The 15,360-nt window shown below is 47.0% G+C and overlaps 6 protein-coding genes across 6 annotated transcripts; 4 read left to right on the top strand and 2 right to left on the bottom strand.

The window, feature by feature from the left end:
- Positions 1 to 496: 496 nt before the first annotated feature.
- Positions 497 to 2,815, top strand: LCP9604111_3317 (Zn(II)2Cys6 transcription factor; the record flags this gene model as incomplete). Its single annotated transcript, XM_039070892.1, has 7 exons — positions 497 to 555; positions 609 to 768; positions 819 to 889; positions 950 to 1,060; positions 1,120 to 1,448; positions 1,503 to 2,416; positions 2,474 to 2,815. 7 exons carry the CDS (start codon positions 497 to 499, stop codon positions 2,813 to 2,815), a joined length of 1,986 nt encoding a protein of 661 aa, XP_038930584.1.
- Positions 2,816 to 2,965: 150 nt separating this feature from the next.
- Positions 2,966 to 4,129, top strand: LCP9604111_3316 (uncharacterized protein; the record flags this gene model as incomplete). The annotated part of the gene is made up of 4 exons (XM_039070891.1): positions 2,966 to 3,060; positions 3,115 to 3,713; positions 3,769 to 4,006; positions 4,063 to 4,129. The coding sequence occupies 4 exons, from the start codon at positions 2,966 to 2,968 to the stop codon at positions 4,127 to 4,129; spliced, it is 999 nt and encodes a 332-aa protein (XP_038930583.1).
- Positions 4,130 to 4,867: 738 nt separating this feature from the next.
- Positions 4,868 to 6,324, top strand: LCP9604111_3315 (acyl-CoA dehydrogenase family protein; the record flags this gene model as incomplete). Its single annotated transcript, XM_039070890.1, has 4 exons — positions 4,868 to 5,041; positions 5,107 to 5,416; positions 5,468 to 5,785; positions 5,846 to 6,324. The coding sequence occupies 4 exons, from the start codon at positions 4,868 to 4,870 to the stop codon at positions 6,322 to 6,324; spliced, it is 1,281 nt and encodes a 426-aa protein (XP_038930582.1).
- Positions 6,325 to 6,708: 384 nt separating this feature from the next.
- On the bottom strand, positions 6,709 to 9,181 carry LCP9604111_3314 (acetyl/propionyl/methylcrotonyl-CoA carboxylase subunit alpha; the record flags this gene model as incomplete). The annotated part of the gene is made up of 2 exons (XM_039070889.1): positions 6,709 to 8,911; positions 8,976 to 9,181. The coding sequence occupies 2 exons, from the start codon at positions 9,179 to 9,181 to the stop codon at positions 6,709 to 6,711; spliced, it is 2,409 nt and encodes an 802-aa protein (XP_038930581.1).
- A 2,176-nt stretch (positions 9,182 to 11,357) lies between these two features.
- Positions 11,358 to 13,079, bottom strand: LCP9604111_3313 (cytochrome P450; the record flags this gene model as incomplete). Its single annotated transcript, XM_039070888.1, has 2 exons — positions 11,358 to 12,895; positions 12,947 to 13,079. 2 exons carry the CDS (start codon positions 13,077 to 13,079, stop codon positions 11,358 to 11,360), a joined length of 1,671 nt encoding a protein of 556 aa, XP_038930580.1.
- A 719-nt stretch (positions 13,080 to 13,798) lies between these two features.
- On the top strand, positions 13,799 to 15,360 carry LCP9604111_3312 (uncharacterized protein; the record flags this gene model as incomplete). Its single annotated transcript, XM_039070887.1, has 2 exons — positions 13,799 to 13,913; positions 13,979 to 15,360. The coding sequence occupies 2 exons, from the start codon at positions 13,799 to 13,801 to the stop codon at positions 15,358 to 15,360; spliced, it is 1,497 nt and encodes a 498-aa protein (XP_038930579.1).

The raw sequence follows: 15,360 nt of genomic DNA, 5'->3' as shown, positions 1-15,360 counted from the left end.
AGTAGAGAGGAGAACAAGAAGAATGGAAGGCAGGGACAGCTTCTTATAGTTATCCGTTGTGGTGCTCACGTGCCGATCACATGCCAAATCAGGCTTCACATGGCTATTTAACTAGTTAACTAGATCTTAATCATTGTAGAGAATCTATCCTTCTTCATCTCTCTCTCGCTCCAAGAGGTTATAGGCCCTCTCTCCATCCCATCAGCATTGTCCTCCCTTTGCTAAAATTTCATCAAAAACCATCAATTTTCCATCAAGCTTTGCATCAATTTTCATTTCTATCAGTTCCAGCCACCAAAGGGCGCTGTAACTCGCTTCATAAGCGGTCGTCCATAGCTTAGACAGCTCGCCTTATAAGCGGCTGCCCTGAAACCTTGGGCGGATTTATACTTTCCGCCGGTCCGGGGTACCCGAAAGAGCCGTCCCCACAAACTCTTCCCCGCACTGGGGAGTTCATCCTTCCCACCTTGGAACTTCTCCTGACTCAAACCCGGCCATGGACATGATAGATTCAGGTGGTATTAAGCGGATACGACAGGCTTGCGCTAACTGCAGGTAAAATTCCTCCGTCGGCTCTTTTTTGCCAATGCTGATCACAAACCCTCTAGGCGCAAAAAGACCAAATGCACAGGAGACCGTCCTATCTGCTCCCACTGTCGTCGTAATCATCTAGCCTGTATCTACGAACCATACTCGGCCACTCTGGCGGAAAATCCCCCTGCGCCTAATCCGGTCATATCACTGCCGCCAGTCGAGAATAATAATAATGTCAGTTGGGAATTCCTGGGCACTATTGCATTATATTGATTTAGCAGCAGATTGAACTTTTGCAAAGAATCAGCACAATCGAGTCAAGGCTTGCGGAGCTCAGCGGAAAGACAACTCAGCAGTACGATATTCATGTCGATTTTAGGTACCAATTCTTGATACTGATTCTAGGGGTTTCTAGGAATGTAACGTCTCGTTTTTCACACACACAACGCCACGTACATTTATCACCAGAGGTTAATACCTTGTCACAGCGAGTGCCGTCGCCACCACCTACCTTTCAAGATCATGAGTTCGTGTTCTATTTTATACCCCTGAAGAAATTTGGCCCTGTACTAAGCGTACGGATAGACTCCTCCCTCCACCACACGTCCTACGCTCAGTAATCGACACGTACTTTTTACGCGTCCACAACCAACCCTACTCTTATTTCCATGAACCCTCTTTTCGCCAGAAGTTAGAAAGCAACTCTTTACCAAAATGTTTGATCTTGGCAGTGCTTTCATCCGCTGTACGATTCTCGACCCACGAATTCTACGCGAATCAGACGCGCGACGCATCGCAAAAGTACGCGAGAGAGTCATGGCTGTCAGTTCTAGCAGACCATTTGACGATGGAAGACAGTCTGAATGTTCATGTGGTACAGACGGTAAACTTGCTTGCAGTGGTTGACTATACAGGTAAGATGGATGGACACTCTAATTTACTTCCTGCTAACATTGTGACTATTTCAGCCGGTCGCGCCCGGTCGGGATGGCTCAAAATTGGCCTTGCAGCCCGGATATCTCAAGACTTGAACCTAATGTCGGAGCCTGATCAATGGCTCTCTTATTCAGAACAAGAAGAGCATCGACGGGCCTTTTGGTCAATTTACCTCCTTGATAAATTGATCTCCTGTGGCCGATCTCGACCGCTTATCATTCTAGATGAGGATTGCGAAGTTCAACTTCCATGCGACGAGCACACTTTTCGACATGGAGAAAGGAGACAGACGAGTACAATCGATCAGTTGTTGAACTGGAACTCGAAGTTTGACGAAAGCCCCAGTCCGTTTTCACTCGTTCTTTTGATGGCGTCGATATTTGGCCGATGCACACGATACGTTCACCAGAGTAAGAATATGGACGAGATTCCACCATGGGATCCAAAGTCAGAGTTCTCTGCAATCAATTCCTCTTTGCTACTCTTAGAATCATATTCTAAGAGTTTAAACTGGCAACTTTCGGATGTCCTCTACGGAAGCGTTCAGGTAGATGGAACAGTCAACCGACAGGAGATAGGCCAGCTTATATTTGCCCACACTCTTTTCCACCTGTGTCACTGCCTGCTAAACCATCCGTTCCTCGTGAGACGATGGCTCAAACCTTTCGGGGCCAAGGCCCCAGCTAGTTTTTCCTCCCGCGCCCTTCAAGATGGATGCGACCATGCGAAACAGCTTATGGATCTCATAAAGCAGGCTACGGACCATGGCTGCCTTGTTGAATCCTCATTCTATGCATATTGCATAGCTGTAGCTGGGGGGATTCACTCTCTAGCCGTACACTTCAATCGGAACAAGGGCCGCGAGTCGGACAGTTCGCACTACTTGCAACAGAGCCTAGACTCTTTGGAGAGATTAGCAAAGCCTTGGACCCACGCAGGAAATATAGTAAGTTTGCCTCTGCTCAGTGAAGAAATGTCTACTACTAACACGTTTTTGATTCAGGCTATCTCGCTGCGAGAATTCCATTCCATTTCTCATGCTTTCGCTGTCCTCCTGGACCCACGTCACTTAATGGATGAGTTAGACTTTGGGTCCGAAGAGATCATGTGGTCGATGATTGATTATGCGATAATGGGCGCTGATCCCAGCAAAAAGCAACTCTCACCCAAATCCGCAGCGAACATACCGTCTCCCACATCGTGGGTTCTTGGCGCCGGAATTCTGGGACAACCGGGATATGACAGCCCCAATGGGAATATCTTTGGGGGTCTCACCCCCTCAATGCGACTTGAGGAAGTCGAACAATTTCTGAACTGTAGCCCGGGAATGAGGAACATTATCTAAATTGAAAATGAGTCTTCGGACGGGAATTTGCGACTTTCGCGGGCTCGGTCCGTCCGGTCCGATGACATATTCCACGCATATCGACTAGGATGAATGGATAATAAGTAGATTCTCGGAGCAAAGAAAAGGAAGGTTGAACGAAATATCCTCATGGCTCAACAACATCAAGCGTCACCCTGGGAGGGTGTCATCTCGGGTACGACGGCGGCCATTCTGGCTAGTGTGATTGTATACCCTCTTGATATGTATGATTATGGACCAATAGCATGCTTTCTTGAATAATTCTAAGTCTATTCTAGTGTTAAAACCCAGTTACAAGTTCACGTTCAACGACAGAAACAGCAAGATGCCAACGATCGAGAAGAACAAACCGACACATCAGAAAATCCTACAGCCTACGCTCATCATGACAACTTCATCGATGCAATCAGCTACATACTTCGCGAAGAAGGTATTCTTGGTCTATACAGTGGCTTGGGAAGTTCAATCCTCGGCACGGCGTCAATGAACTTTGCCTATTTCTACTGGTCAACAACCGCGCAAAGCTTACAACAATCAGCATGGCGCAAATATGGAATCTCCGACACAAACAGTATCGCCAAGGAGCTGGGTCTAGGCGCAATTGGTGGTGCAATGGCCCAACTATGCACAAACCCAATCGCAGTGATATCTACACGGCAGCAAACCCGGAAAGCAACTGATCGGCAACGATCAATGTGGGAGACAATGGTGGAAATTATCCAGAGTGAAGATGGCTGGACCGGACTTTGGAGAGGCTTCAAGGTCAACTTGATCCTTGTTATCAATCCCATGATTACATATGGTGTTTACCAATGGTTGAAGGGGGTTCTACTTGGACTGAAGAAGACAAAGGGACTTGGATCTGCTGATGCTTTCTGTACGTCTGTTCGATATATTTCCCGGGCTATCTGCTAACATGACTACTTTATTAGTGCTCGGCGCTTTATCAAAAGTTCTAGCGACCATCACCACGCATCCGCTAATCGTTGCTAAGACAATGCTGCAATGCAAACCGCCAGATTGTCGGAATGGTAAACCGTTCTCGGGATTTACCGAAGTTCTTGTTTATATTGTCAAGAATGAAGGCCTCCTGAGACTATACAAGGGCTTGGCGCCGCAGATTATCAAGGGCTTTTTGGTCCAAGGGTTGATGATGATGTTGAAAGAACGGTATGCCCAGTACTCTTTTCAATTTCAATATCACACATCTAATATCACATTTTTAGGACTGAGATTTTGATCAGAAGAGCAATACTACTTAATAGAAAGCAGCGGCTGGCTTCTCTGAAGTAAGGAATTAGGGGCTTGGGGTCATCAACTAGGCTAGAATATCGTTCATTCGCAGATCCGGAGTCGGTGGGATAATTTATTACATTAAGTCATTTTATTTCCTGCAATTAATTCTTGCTCATAGCATTTTGTCTGCTGTAATGCGTAACTGGCAAATGTGCCTGCGGGATTTGCCATAGATGGTTTTAGACTACTCATTCCAGGCCTAACACTTGTTGAATTCTAAAGAACTCTCACAAATACTTTGTTATACTAGACTTTTGTTACTTCAAACTATTCATTGCCTATGTGGTACTTCCAGCGGTTCGGCTTAAATCGTGCTTTCTCCTCAACTTATCAGTTTAACATAACATTGTTCAAAATTAGAGGTAAAAAAGCTAGAACGAGAGCGACAATATACCAATTTAATAATGTGGTCATCTTCACTAAGGAAATATCAAAGGGCTCGGAAGGATAGGGATCCCCGGTCCTTCACCCCGGTCCGGCATTGTGGAGCGCGGTCCGATCCCACGGTGGTGGTGGTTATTGTTGTATACTTTGTCACTATTCTTACTAGAACGCATTAATAACTATCCTTTCCTAATTTCTTATTCGCTCATTACTCCAAAATACCAATTAGTGATAACATTGCTCGCTCCCGCTCCGAGATATATAACACAACATCCAAGTTACCCCAGCATTAAGTTACAATTTCGTTTGATCTACTCTCTTCGAAGTCCCATTACCTATTTTATAAAGAATATGGCTTCTTTTTCCACTATCCCCTTCGCCGATCCTCTCTGGCTGAACCGCGGTTACAGTCCGTACTACAATGACTCGCATCGCCGACTTCAAAAAGAGGTCCGCGAGTATGTCGACACCTACATTGCGCCATTTTGCGAGGAATGGGAAAAGCAAGGCGTTGTACCACAGGAGGTATGTACAAGACTATATCAAGGACAAGGAGATGAATATCCGCTAAAGATTTCCTGAAATAATAGGTTCATAAGCGTCACGCGGAGCTCGGATACACTGCTGTCAGCTCCTTCCCACTTGCGGCCAACTATCTCAATGGTCAGCGGCTTCCTGGGGACATCAAGCCCGGAGACTGGGATGGCTTCCACGACATTGTCGTCATCGATGAATTAGCGCGCTGTGGATATCTCGGGATTGTCTGGGCATTGGGATGTGGTAACTCCATTGGAGGGCCGCCAGTGATCAACTTTGGCAATGATGATCAAAAGAGGAGATTCCTCCCGGATATGTTGAAAGGAAACATCAGATTCTGTTTGGGTGTGACCGAACCTGACGGTAGGATTTCTGAAATATCGGATTGAGTACATTGACTAATTAAAAGAACAGCTGGATCGGACGTCGCTGGAATCACTACCACGGCGGAGAGAAATGGAGATGTTTATATTGTCAATGGAGCGAAGAAATGGATCACGAACGGCATTTTCGCAGACTATTGTACTGCTGCCGTCAGAACAGGAGGGGAGGGAACCCAGGGCATCTCCGCCCTGATAATCCCGCTGAAGGCCCCGGGAGTAACTTGCAAGAAGATTGAAAACTCCGGCGTCCATGCAAGTGGATCAACATACATTGAGTTCGACCAGGTAGAGGTGCCTGTGGCCAATCTGCTCGGTGTGGAGAACAAGGGTTTCCCTGTCATTATGAACAGTATGTTTCCCCTAGATAGCCACGGCTAGACCAAAGCCAGTTGTCCCTAACTCTTGACAGACTTCAACCATGAGCGACTCTGGCTCGCATGCACATCTCTCCGCATGGCGCGAATTTGCGCTGAGGATGCATACCAACACGCCATCAAACGCGAGACATTCGGGAAGAAGCTAATCGAAAACCAACTGATTCGCGCGAAGTTCAGTGCGATGGCCCGAGGCATTGACTCGGCATATTCCTGGATGGAACAGCTAGTCTATATTTCCGAAACAGCCAAGAAGCAGGGCGTGGATGCTTCCATGGGAGGTCTCTTCGCAAATCTGAAGGTCTTGGCTGGGCAGACTCTGGAAAAGGTTAACAGGGAGGCCCAGCAAGTGATGGGTGGTCTTGGATATTCGAAAAATGGCCGCGGGGCAAGGATCGAGCAGGTCAGCCGTGATGTGCGGGTGATGGTTGTTGGTGGTGGCAGTGAAGAAATACTTTCAGAATTGGCTCTTAACCAGGAAGTTAAGAGTATGAAGAAGTTGAGTAAACTCTAGATATTTTGCTATGTTGTTTTTAGTTCAAATCGATCTCACGTTTGCTCAAAGTGACTGAAGAATCGTTGCAAAAGTACAAGTCAAGAATTTCAACCTTCCATAGCTTTTCGATGACCCTTGGGAATAGGGAATTGTTGCTCGTGGATGTGAATTTACAGTACCGCCTTCCCGATCAGGTATCATTTATAATTCTGCTAGAGTTTAATATAAAGGCGGTATACAAATTGGGAGGCGGCGGTAGGTGCTCAACCATATTGGGAAGGCGATACCGAAGATTCAGGGGGGTGGAAGCAACAATTCCCTACGAATATCTCCGAGGGTTATACTGCTTGCCTTTTGGGATGGAATTGAACTTGTATTGATGAATATCGATCAATGAACATGCTAAACAATCGAACAAAGAATCTTTCCTTCCTCCACCGCATCCCCGGTCTTCCAATCTGTTTGAAACTTCCCTGAAGCCGCGACTGAAATATTGACTTCCATCTTCATACTCTCAATAACCATAACCGAATCGCCAGACTTGACTTCGTCTCCATTCTTTTTCAAGACTGAAAGAACTTTGCACGGCATGGGAGCTGCAACAGTCTTTTGCTCTGAACCCTTATTTGCCTTTGCAGCTGATCGATTACTCTCCGCAAATGAGAGCAGAGTATCGCGTTTGAATTCAACATGAGTTCCGATAGAGGGGAAATGACAATAAATCCGTTGACCACAATCGACCTGTCCCGCGAAGGCATGGGCCCGTGTTGAAGGGATAGCTACATGAGCAGTGAGCTTTGATCCATTCACTGAAATCTCAATGGTGGATGTAAGCCAGGAATCGGGTAGAGCTGGGTTGCCGTGTGCAGGGACCCATGAGATAACTTGGACTTGGTATGCCGGAGAAGACGTTGCTTTGCCGGTGCGTAGTGCTTGACTGATTTCATTATATTGAGCGGAGATTTCTGCTGCTGCTGACACCTCTTCATCGGTGGTGGTCTTTCCATTGGGGATTGGGAAGAGATATACATCCTCAACGCCGGATGAAACCCCGGCTGGGCTTGCTTTCCAAATGCACATCACAGCGTTTTCAGGTGCCGAATCAACCTCCTGTCCAGTCTGGCTAGGCCAATTGACCGTAGTTGTAACATCACAATGGATATTGACTGGGTCGAACCTTTGGTTTCGGAATTGCATGCGGACATTCCGGAGAGGTTTGGGTCGTGACAAGGCTGTGGCGTAATCTGGAAGTCGTCGGACTACCAAGCTTGGAAGAATTGAGGCGATGGTTTTGAACTCAGGCAGTCCCTGGACCGAAGGAGGCTGAAGAAGCTCATTCAGGTGAGATGGAATGAACGCAGTTGTATAGCTAGGATCACGGAACGCCGGGTTCAATAAACATGATCGCATGAAAAGTTGATTTGTCTTGACTCCAACGCAAGCGGTCTGCCCAAGAACCTGAGCCATTTTCTCAATAGCAAGCGCTCTTGTTGGAGCCCAAACGACAAGCTTGGCGATCATTGAGTCGAAATAGATAGATACTGATGATCCCGTTTGGATTGCTGTTTCATAGCGGATATCGCGGCCCGGGGCTAAAGGCCCACTTGCTGGTAGCCAGAGGTGAATTTTGCCATGTTCTGGGAAGAATTCCCTCTCGGGGTTCTCAGCACACAGCCGGCACTCGATTGCATGTCCATTCTGGGTGACATTCCCCAGTGTTGGAAGGCTTCTCAGGCTGCCTCCAGCTGCAACGAACAGTTGTAAAGAAACAAGATCAACCCCTGTGACTTCTTCTGTGATCGGATGCTCAACTTGTAGCCGCGCATTGACTTCTAGGAAGTAGAATTGGTTCGTCTTGATATCGACCACAAACTCCACCGTACCAGCATTTTCATATCCAATAAGCTTGGCTACCCGGACAGCAGTTTCACTCATCTTTTTTCGAGTTGCTTCTGTGAGGAAAGCACACGGGGTTTCTTCAATGACCTTCTGATGCCTTCGTTGCACAGAGCAATCCCTATCCAAAAATGAAACCACATGTCCATGCGAGTCACCCATGATCTGAATCTCAACATGTTTGCTGCTCTCAATGAATTTCTCCAAGATACAATCATCTGAACCAAATGACCGACGAGCCTCGGATTGAGCTCTTTCCAGTTCAACCTTAAGCTGTCCCGCCTCGCGGACAATCCGCATACCCTTTCCACCGCCACCAGCGGAAGCCTTGAGCATGACCGGGAATCCAATCTCCGTAGCCACTCTACCCAAAGCCTCGGCATCTTGGCTGGATCCCGAGAATCCAGGGATTAGGGGGACCTCAGGGGCATGAGCGCGCAGATAATCCTTTGATGACCGTTTGTCGCCGAGAGTAGACATGGCGCTGGGGCTGGGGCCGATGAAGATGAGACCTGCGTCATGGACGCGCTGGGCAAAATCTGCGTTTTCGCTGAGATAGCCATATCCCGGGTGGATAGCTTGAGCACACGTTGAAAGAGCTGTTTGAACTAGTAGTTCGATGTCAAGAAACGGGTTGCGAGCACTGCGGTCAATGCTGCCAATGTTGATGGCTTCATCTGCGTCACGGACATGGAGGGAAGATGCATCTCTGGGTACTCATTTTAGCGATTGTCCTCGATGATATGTTGGTAGCACAATTTCTGAGCACTCACTCGTCGACATAGACCGCCACGGATGTGATATTCAATTTCCGGCATGTCTGGATAATGCGACAGGCGATTTCCCCGCGGTTGGCAATCAAGACTTTTCGTATAATAGGTCTTCCATCTTTGCCCAAGGGTGGCTCTGCGACAAATAATGGCTTGCGAAGAACTGACACATCAGTGCCCTTCGGATCTTGGGTGAAAGTAACAGCCATAGTGTGATCGCGGTATGTCAAGAATGGGATTTCTGAAGGTTCAAAAGAAGCAGATAATCCTATAGGAAATACCAGCTCCATCACTTCACAATATCAAGTGTCCGAGCTCTTGCTCCGGACTCCACAACTTCGGTCCGACATCCGCATATGTGTGGGGGAAGCCGAACCCGGACCGGTCAACCCGCACCACAATCTTTGCTTGGCCACGCGTAAATAAGGCCAATCGTTGCGAAAGATTGAAGATCAAATGTCGGGGCTTTCAGGATGCCTTAGCAAGGAGACCGTGGGAATTAAGACCATGCATGATTCCGATACTCTTAAAGGTCGTCCAGTCTATATTAACGTATTATAGCGGCCAACAGTCGAATGCTTGATTTTAATGGTTTTATGGCCTAATTGGGACTAGCTCTGACCAGTTCTAGACCGCCTTTGACACCGCTCAATACCATCTTTTGTAAGTAGTCCGTACGCATTTAAGAGACGACGCTGTCACCATCCATGGGTTAATTCAAATACCTTCTACCCGCTGCAGGCTGATGGCACTTCGCCAAGCGGAAACCAGAGGATACAGAGAGTTTGGAAGCTCATACGGTCGGTGGGAAGAAATCCAGGCTTGGTTTTCTAAACGTTTTGGGCCTTGGTATCGGTTGCGCTATCAGCTTTTCTCCAGGAAAGTCCGGGACTACGGCGGTGTGCATGGCTTTAAATGTGGGAGATTCATATGATTAGAGGATTTTAACGTCTAGGATCGATGAAAAATATTATTTGAGGAGGTATAAATAGCTTCATCGTTTCAACTTTCAAGTCGTTCTCAAAAACTTTGGTAGGCCAACCTGGAAATAAACAATGATCGCGTCTATTGTCCATTGCCGAAAGTCCTCCGTTCGAGAATTTGCTTGCAGAGTTCTTTTTTAAGAGAAAATCTAAAACAAAAGAACACTACAAAACGCGATAGATCCAAATCAAGACATACAGCGAGCAATAGAAACACGGTCGAACAACTCCTCAAAGGCGAGAGATATTCAGCCAGTCATTAGTTCTACGATTTCAGACCGAGCCGAGCAGACAGTCCGAGAATCAGGACAATATCTCTCATCGGAGAGCTTTGACCCAGCGGGGAAGCATTATTTATTTCGCATCTTGCAAACGAACAAGGATGTCGAGCGTGTAGTCGTCGAGTGGTTCATAGTAAGCTCTATCCCTCCTCCATCATAATCGTCCAATCTCTGATATATGTTAGAATCGAACCAATATTGAGAGAGTGGCAAAAAGGTTTCGACGAACAGTTTCCCCCGATCCGAGATCACACCTCTCACAATGGTTCTTGATATCCACTACGCATATGCCGCGCCCTGGAATCATGAGTCAAGGGATGTCCCCGGACGACCGATCTAACATCATAATCTGGATTGCATTAGGAAAGCTTGGCCTTGATAATGGATATTCTCACATGATGGAGAGTGGGCAAGACATGAGTCTGGATGGGCATGAGAAGGTCTATTTTTCTGGTCAAGCCGGGGGCCTTGCCGTGTTTTTATTATTAAATATGTGACAGAATATGAGCATAATTGAAATATGAGTTATCGGCGGGGAATGGCATCGTTTCAGGATCTAGCTGGGGAGCTCGTAGGTTAGATATTGATCTCCTGCTAGATGACGAATTCATTGGATTGTCTGCCAATACGTCTGTCATAACGGCGCGTCCAATGCGCTTCTACGAAAGTTCAGTCCGCATCACACGTCTTTTTCTTGTAGTCTGTTATTTAAGGAAGACGATCCCCTTGTCCTTTTAATCCTTGAACTCCCACCATTGTTTGTGTGGCTCATTCGACAAACAACACACGTAGTCTTCGACTCTGAGGATTACAGCGATCTTGATACCATCCTCGACTTCTGACTGCCAAGTAAGAGGGAAGACATGCGGTATTCAATGGAAGGATGAAGAATATATTGTTCATTGTGACTGAAAAGATGTGAACTATAAGTTGCTCATAACTGGAGAGTAGGGTACTACTGGATAGTAGAAGTAGCAAAAGATTTCATTATCTGTTCCTTTATTCGATAGCGCCTTCAATCTTAGAGATGGGGAGTTCAAAAAAAGGTAAAACCGCAATAACACTTCATTCCTTATTCTCTTGTTATAGCACATGAACATGGGTGTACTCTTCGTCGTGATTTAGGCCCTACCATTCAATGACCCCTCGGGCCAACTTGTCCTTTTCTTGACTGAAACGTAGAGATTGAGTGGACGGACAAGTTGGAATTCGGGATCATATTGAACCTTATCTTCGTCATCGAGGGCAAACTCATAGCGATATACTAATTCGCTGAAAAGAATTTTCGCCTCGAGAAGAGCAAAGTTGAAACCGATACAGCCACGTCCCCCCATGGCAAAGGGAAGAAAAGCCGCACGGTGACGGCTTTTAACCTTATCAGTATCCCAACGGTCTGGTTGAAATTGGGTTGGATCACTCCAGTGTTCGGGGTTAGAGTGGAGGTCGTAAAGAGCGCAAACAACTACACTATCCGGTTCGAGGCGATAGCCGCCAGGCAAAATCACCTCCGTCTTGGTTGTTCGAGCGGGCTGAAAAGCAGGATTGTGAAGACGTAGAGTCTCTTTGACAAACTTGTCAAGGAACAATAATTTATTCACCAAATCCACGTTCCAATCCGTGCTCGGTGTGACGCCCATGTCCACTAGCTCCTGGAGAAGACGGTCTTGATTGCACTCGTAGGTAGTCAGGCAAAAGATAAGCCACGACAAAAGAGAAGCCGTAGTTGAGAATCCAGCGGACGTTAACATGGAGATGTTAGGGACAATCATCGAACGTGGAAATGTCTCCCCCTTCTCATCGGTGGCGTTGATCAAATACTCTACCAGGCTAGATGCATTTAGAGCTGCATTCGCCATCGGCATTTTTTGCATCGCTCCATCGGATTTCTCGATTTTAGCCACGATTTCTTCGACTAGTGTGTAACAAAGTCGATGCGATTCTCTCAATTTTCGGGGATCACCAAAAGGCAGATTTCGGTACCAAGATCCGCGAGAGGCCACCTTTTTGTTGAGCGCAAACATGTTCAAGATCGACATGACGATTGGATGAAAAGGCGCGTCAATTTCAGCCAGGTGGCCGAATTCCTCCCCGAGAATGACCTTGCCCACAGTCTCAGAAGCAAGCTTGGTCATATACTGATAGACGTTCCACGATTGCATGTTTTCGGAAAATGTGTCAAACACAGCGAATGAACGTCGAACAGTCTCCTGCATCAGCGGCGCATAGTGCCGCACCGCCTTAGGTCCCATGGAAGTTGGGAGGTATTTGTGAGTAAGACGCCACGTCTCTGTTTCGGTATCACTGACAAATGTAGCGATGTTGTCTTTCACGCCCCGAAGGGGATGGTCGTCGGTGATTCTTTTAGTGAAGTGCAGCGATTCGTTGAGCACTATAGCTGCTATTTCAGGATCATCCGTGAGATAATTTGTCTTTCCCATGTTGGTAGTCTTGATCAATCCTCCGTATTTGCGAAAGAGGCGAAAATGATTACCAAGGTGATCTGGAAAGATTTCATAGAAGCTACCCACCAAGGGAAGACCTTTCGGACCAGAAGGCTCTCGTACACCATGGTTGCCGATCCTGATACCGATAGGCTCATTTGAATCTAGCACTTCACCGATCTTGCTGATGGGGTTATTGGACACGTGGAAGGAGACCCCTGAACGAATTAGTGTTTGTTCATCGAGACATTATCCACAATGGATCCTACCAGCTGGTTGAATGATATGGAAGGACCGAGCAACGACGGACTTCAAGCCGTTCAAATCAAGTTCCTGGGCAACTTCAATAGACTGTGCCGTCGACGGGTCATCCCCGATCAGGAAAAAGCTTCTCGATGCCATGGTCTAGCCCAGTCGTTGGAATGATAACTGGTAAGAAAGTTCGTGTAACCAAATTTAGCTGTTTGGGGACAGGATCATGGTCATATTTATGAGCCTAGTCAAACCTGAAATACATTCATCAGTAACCCTGCGGGGTGCGTTTAGCGGTACCATTGTAACGAATTGGATTTTCGGTCGAGCCTTGTAACCCGAGGCTCGGATAATACAGTAATTCCATTCTATACACAATATTGAGGGTCGTTTCGAGTCCAAACATGAGTAATTCGAGTTAGACTTCGGCAAGAAATAAACCCCACTTGCCTCTCAGACCCTCAGGGTGCCCCCGCACGACCGGCCGCCACCTTCACCACCCCCACCCTTCCTATTCCTCTGAGTAAAGCACGTGAAATTATACTTTCGGATAATCACTGCATGTATTTGGTCCCCACGTATCTACAAGACGTGGCTCTTAGTGAAGCATGCTTCATGGCTGGCAGTAAATACCTTGCAGGCGCGTAATGAGGAGTTTTTCGACTGAACGTTGGACGAAACGGCACTGGTAGGTTCACTGAATAAACATGGGTATTTTCCGTGTATGTGGGGAACAACAATAGGTATAAAGAGGTCGTTTCATCGCTATAATTCCTCGTGTACGAATTTAAACCATCTCGCCCAAGTCCCTGAACTTGGACTTTTTTATATCCGATCTCCCCTGGCCTTGTTTGTCCTTCTCCTTCCTAATGGTCCAATCGCGCGTGACACCGACTCCTCAAATGGAGTTGCCCAGCATACCTGCAAACGAAGTCCAGTTGCATCGCAAAACGTCTGATGCGTGGATGATTGTGCACAACAAGGGTTAGTCTCCGGGTAGTTGTTGAATATATTGGTGAATTGTTATCACAGGACTGACGTAAGATTAGTTTACGATGTCACCGACTACATGGAGGATCACCCAGGAGGTGTTGAAATTCTACTGGGGGAAGCCGGAAAAGATGCTACACAAGTGTTCGAAGATGTTGGCCATTCAGACGAAGCTAGAGAGCTCCTACAAAGCTTGTTGATTGGCGAGATCCCGGCATCTGTGGGTTTCTCCATTCATTCATCCACATTATGGCAAAAGGTACTGATTTGTCTGTTCAAGGAACGCGTGGCCGAAGTGGAGATCTATCGACCGACTTTCGAGGTGATCAATCAGACTACAGCCATTAAGACAAAGTCTCAACCAAGCAATGGTTTGGCAAGTTTTTGGTGGGCTGTCGCTAAAGTCTGTCTGATCGGTGCCTCTGGCGAAGTCGCACGCTTGATTTATCATTATCGCAAGCAATGGCCAGGATTCATACAAGCTTCGCTGGGAGGCCTGCGCGTATCCGGAACCCGGATTTGGATTTCAATTGGCATGGTGTCCACGGCTCAGTTTCTTTTGACCTTCGGACTACTTTCCTGGGGTGTCTCGAAGCTTGATTTCAAGCAGGATATGCTTTCATTTCCAGCGTACAGACGTCGACACCCAAACACATTCTTTAAACCTTCCGCCGCCCCCACTTCATTTACATGCCAGCTTCATCCTCAGACTTGGACGAACCTCACACTCCGTGAAAAAGCTAGAATCTCGATGAACGTTTATCGATTTGTATTCAACCTGCCGAATACAAAACAGCCTCTCGGCTTACCATCCGGACAACACGTTGCAGTCCGTGCAAAAATTGGAAATAAAGATGTCGTTCGATCGTATACCCCAATCTCAGACGATCGAGAAATTGGCCACGTTGACCTTTTGATCAAAGTTTATCCTACGGGTACCATGACCAAGTATCTGGAGAGCCTTGAAGAGGGAGACTGTGTTGAATTCCGAGGCCCAAAAGGCGCCATGCGGTATACCAGCGATTATTCAGAAAAAATTGTAATGATCGCTGGTGGGACTGGAATCACCCCTATGTATCAAATCATCCGTGCCATCTGCCTAAATCCGTCCGATGCAACTCAGGTCAATCTTCTTTATGCCAACAACTCCGAAACCGACATGCTTCTTCGAGAGCAAATTGATTCACTTGCGTCTCGGTTTCCTCAGAATTTCAAGGCTCACTACATTCTAGTGAACCCGCCTTCTGGGTGGCAGGGTAGTGTCGGTTTCATCACGGAAGATCTGGTCAAGAAGAGTGTGGTAGCGTCACCTCAAAGCTCTCGCGTAATGCTGTGTGGCCCACCTCCCATGCTCGCTGCGGTGAAGAAAATGCTATCTGCCCTTGACTTCCACGACCCCAAGCCTGTGTCTCAGATGCAAGATGAAGTCTTTGTATTTTAG

Source organism: Penicillium roqueforti (genome assembly GCF_015533775.1).
Source record: "Penicillium roqueforti strain LCP96 04111 chromosome Unknown scaffold_05, whole genome shotgun sequence".
Taxonomy (NCBI): Eukaryota; Fungi; Ascomycota; class Eurotiomycetes; order Eurotiales; family Aspergillaceae; genus Penicillium; species Penicillium roqueforti.
The sequence above is the reverse complement of the archived record's forward strand: the minus strand, read 5'-3'. Positions and strand labels throughout refer to the sequence as shown.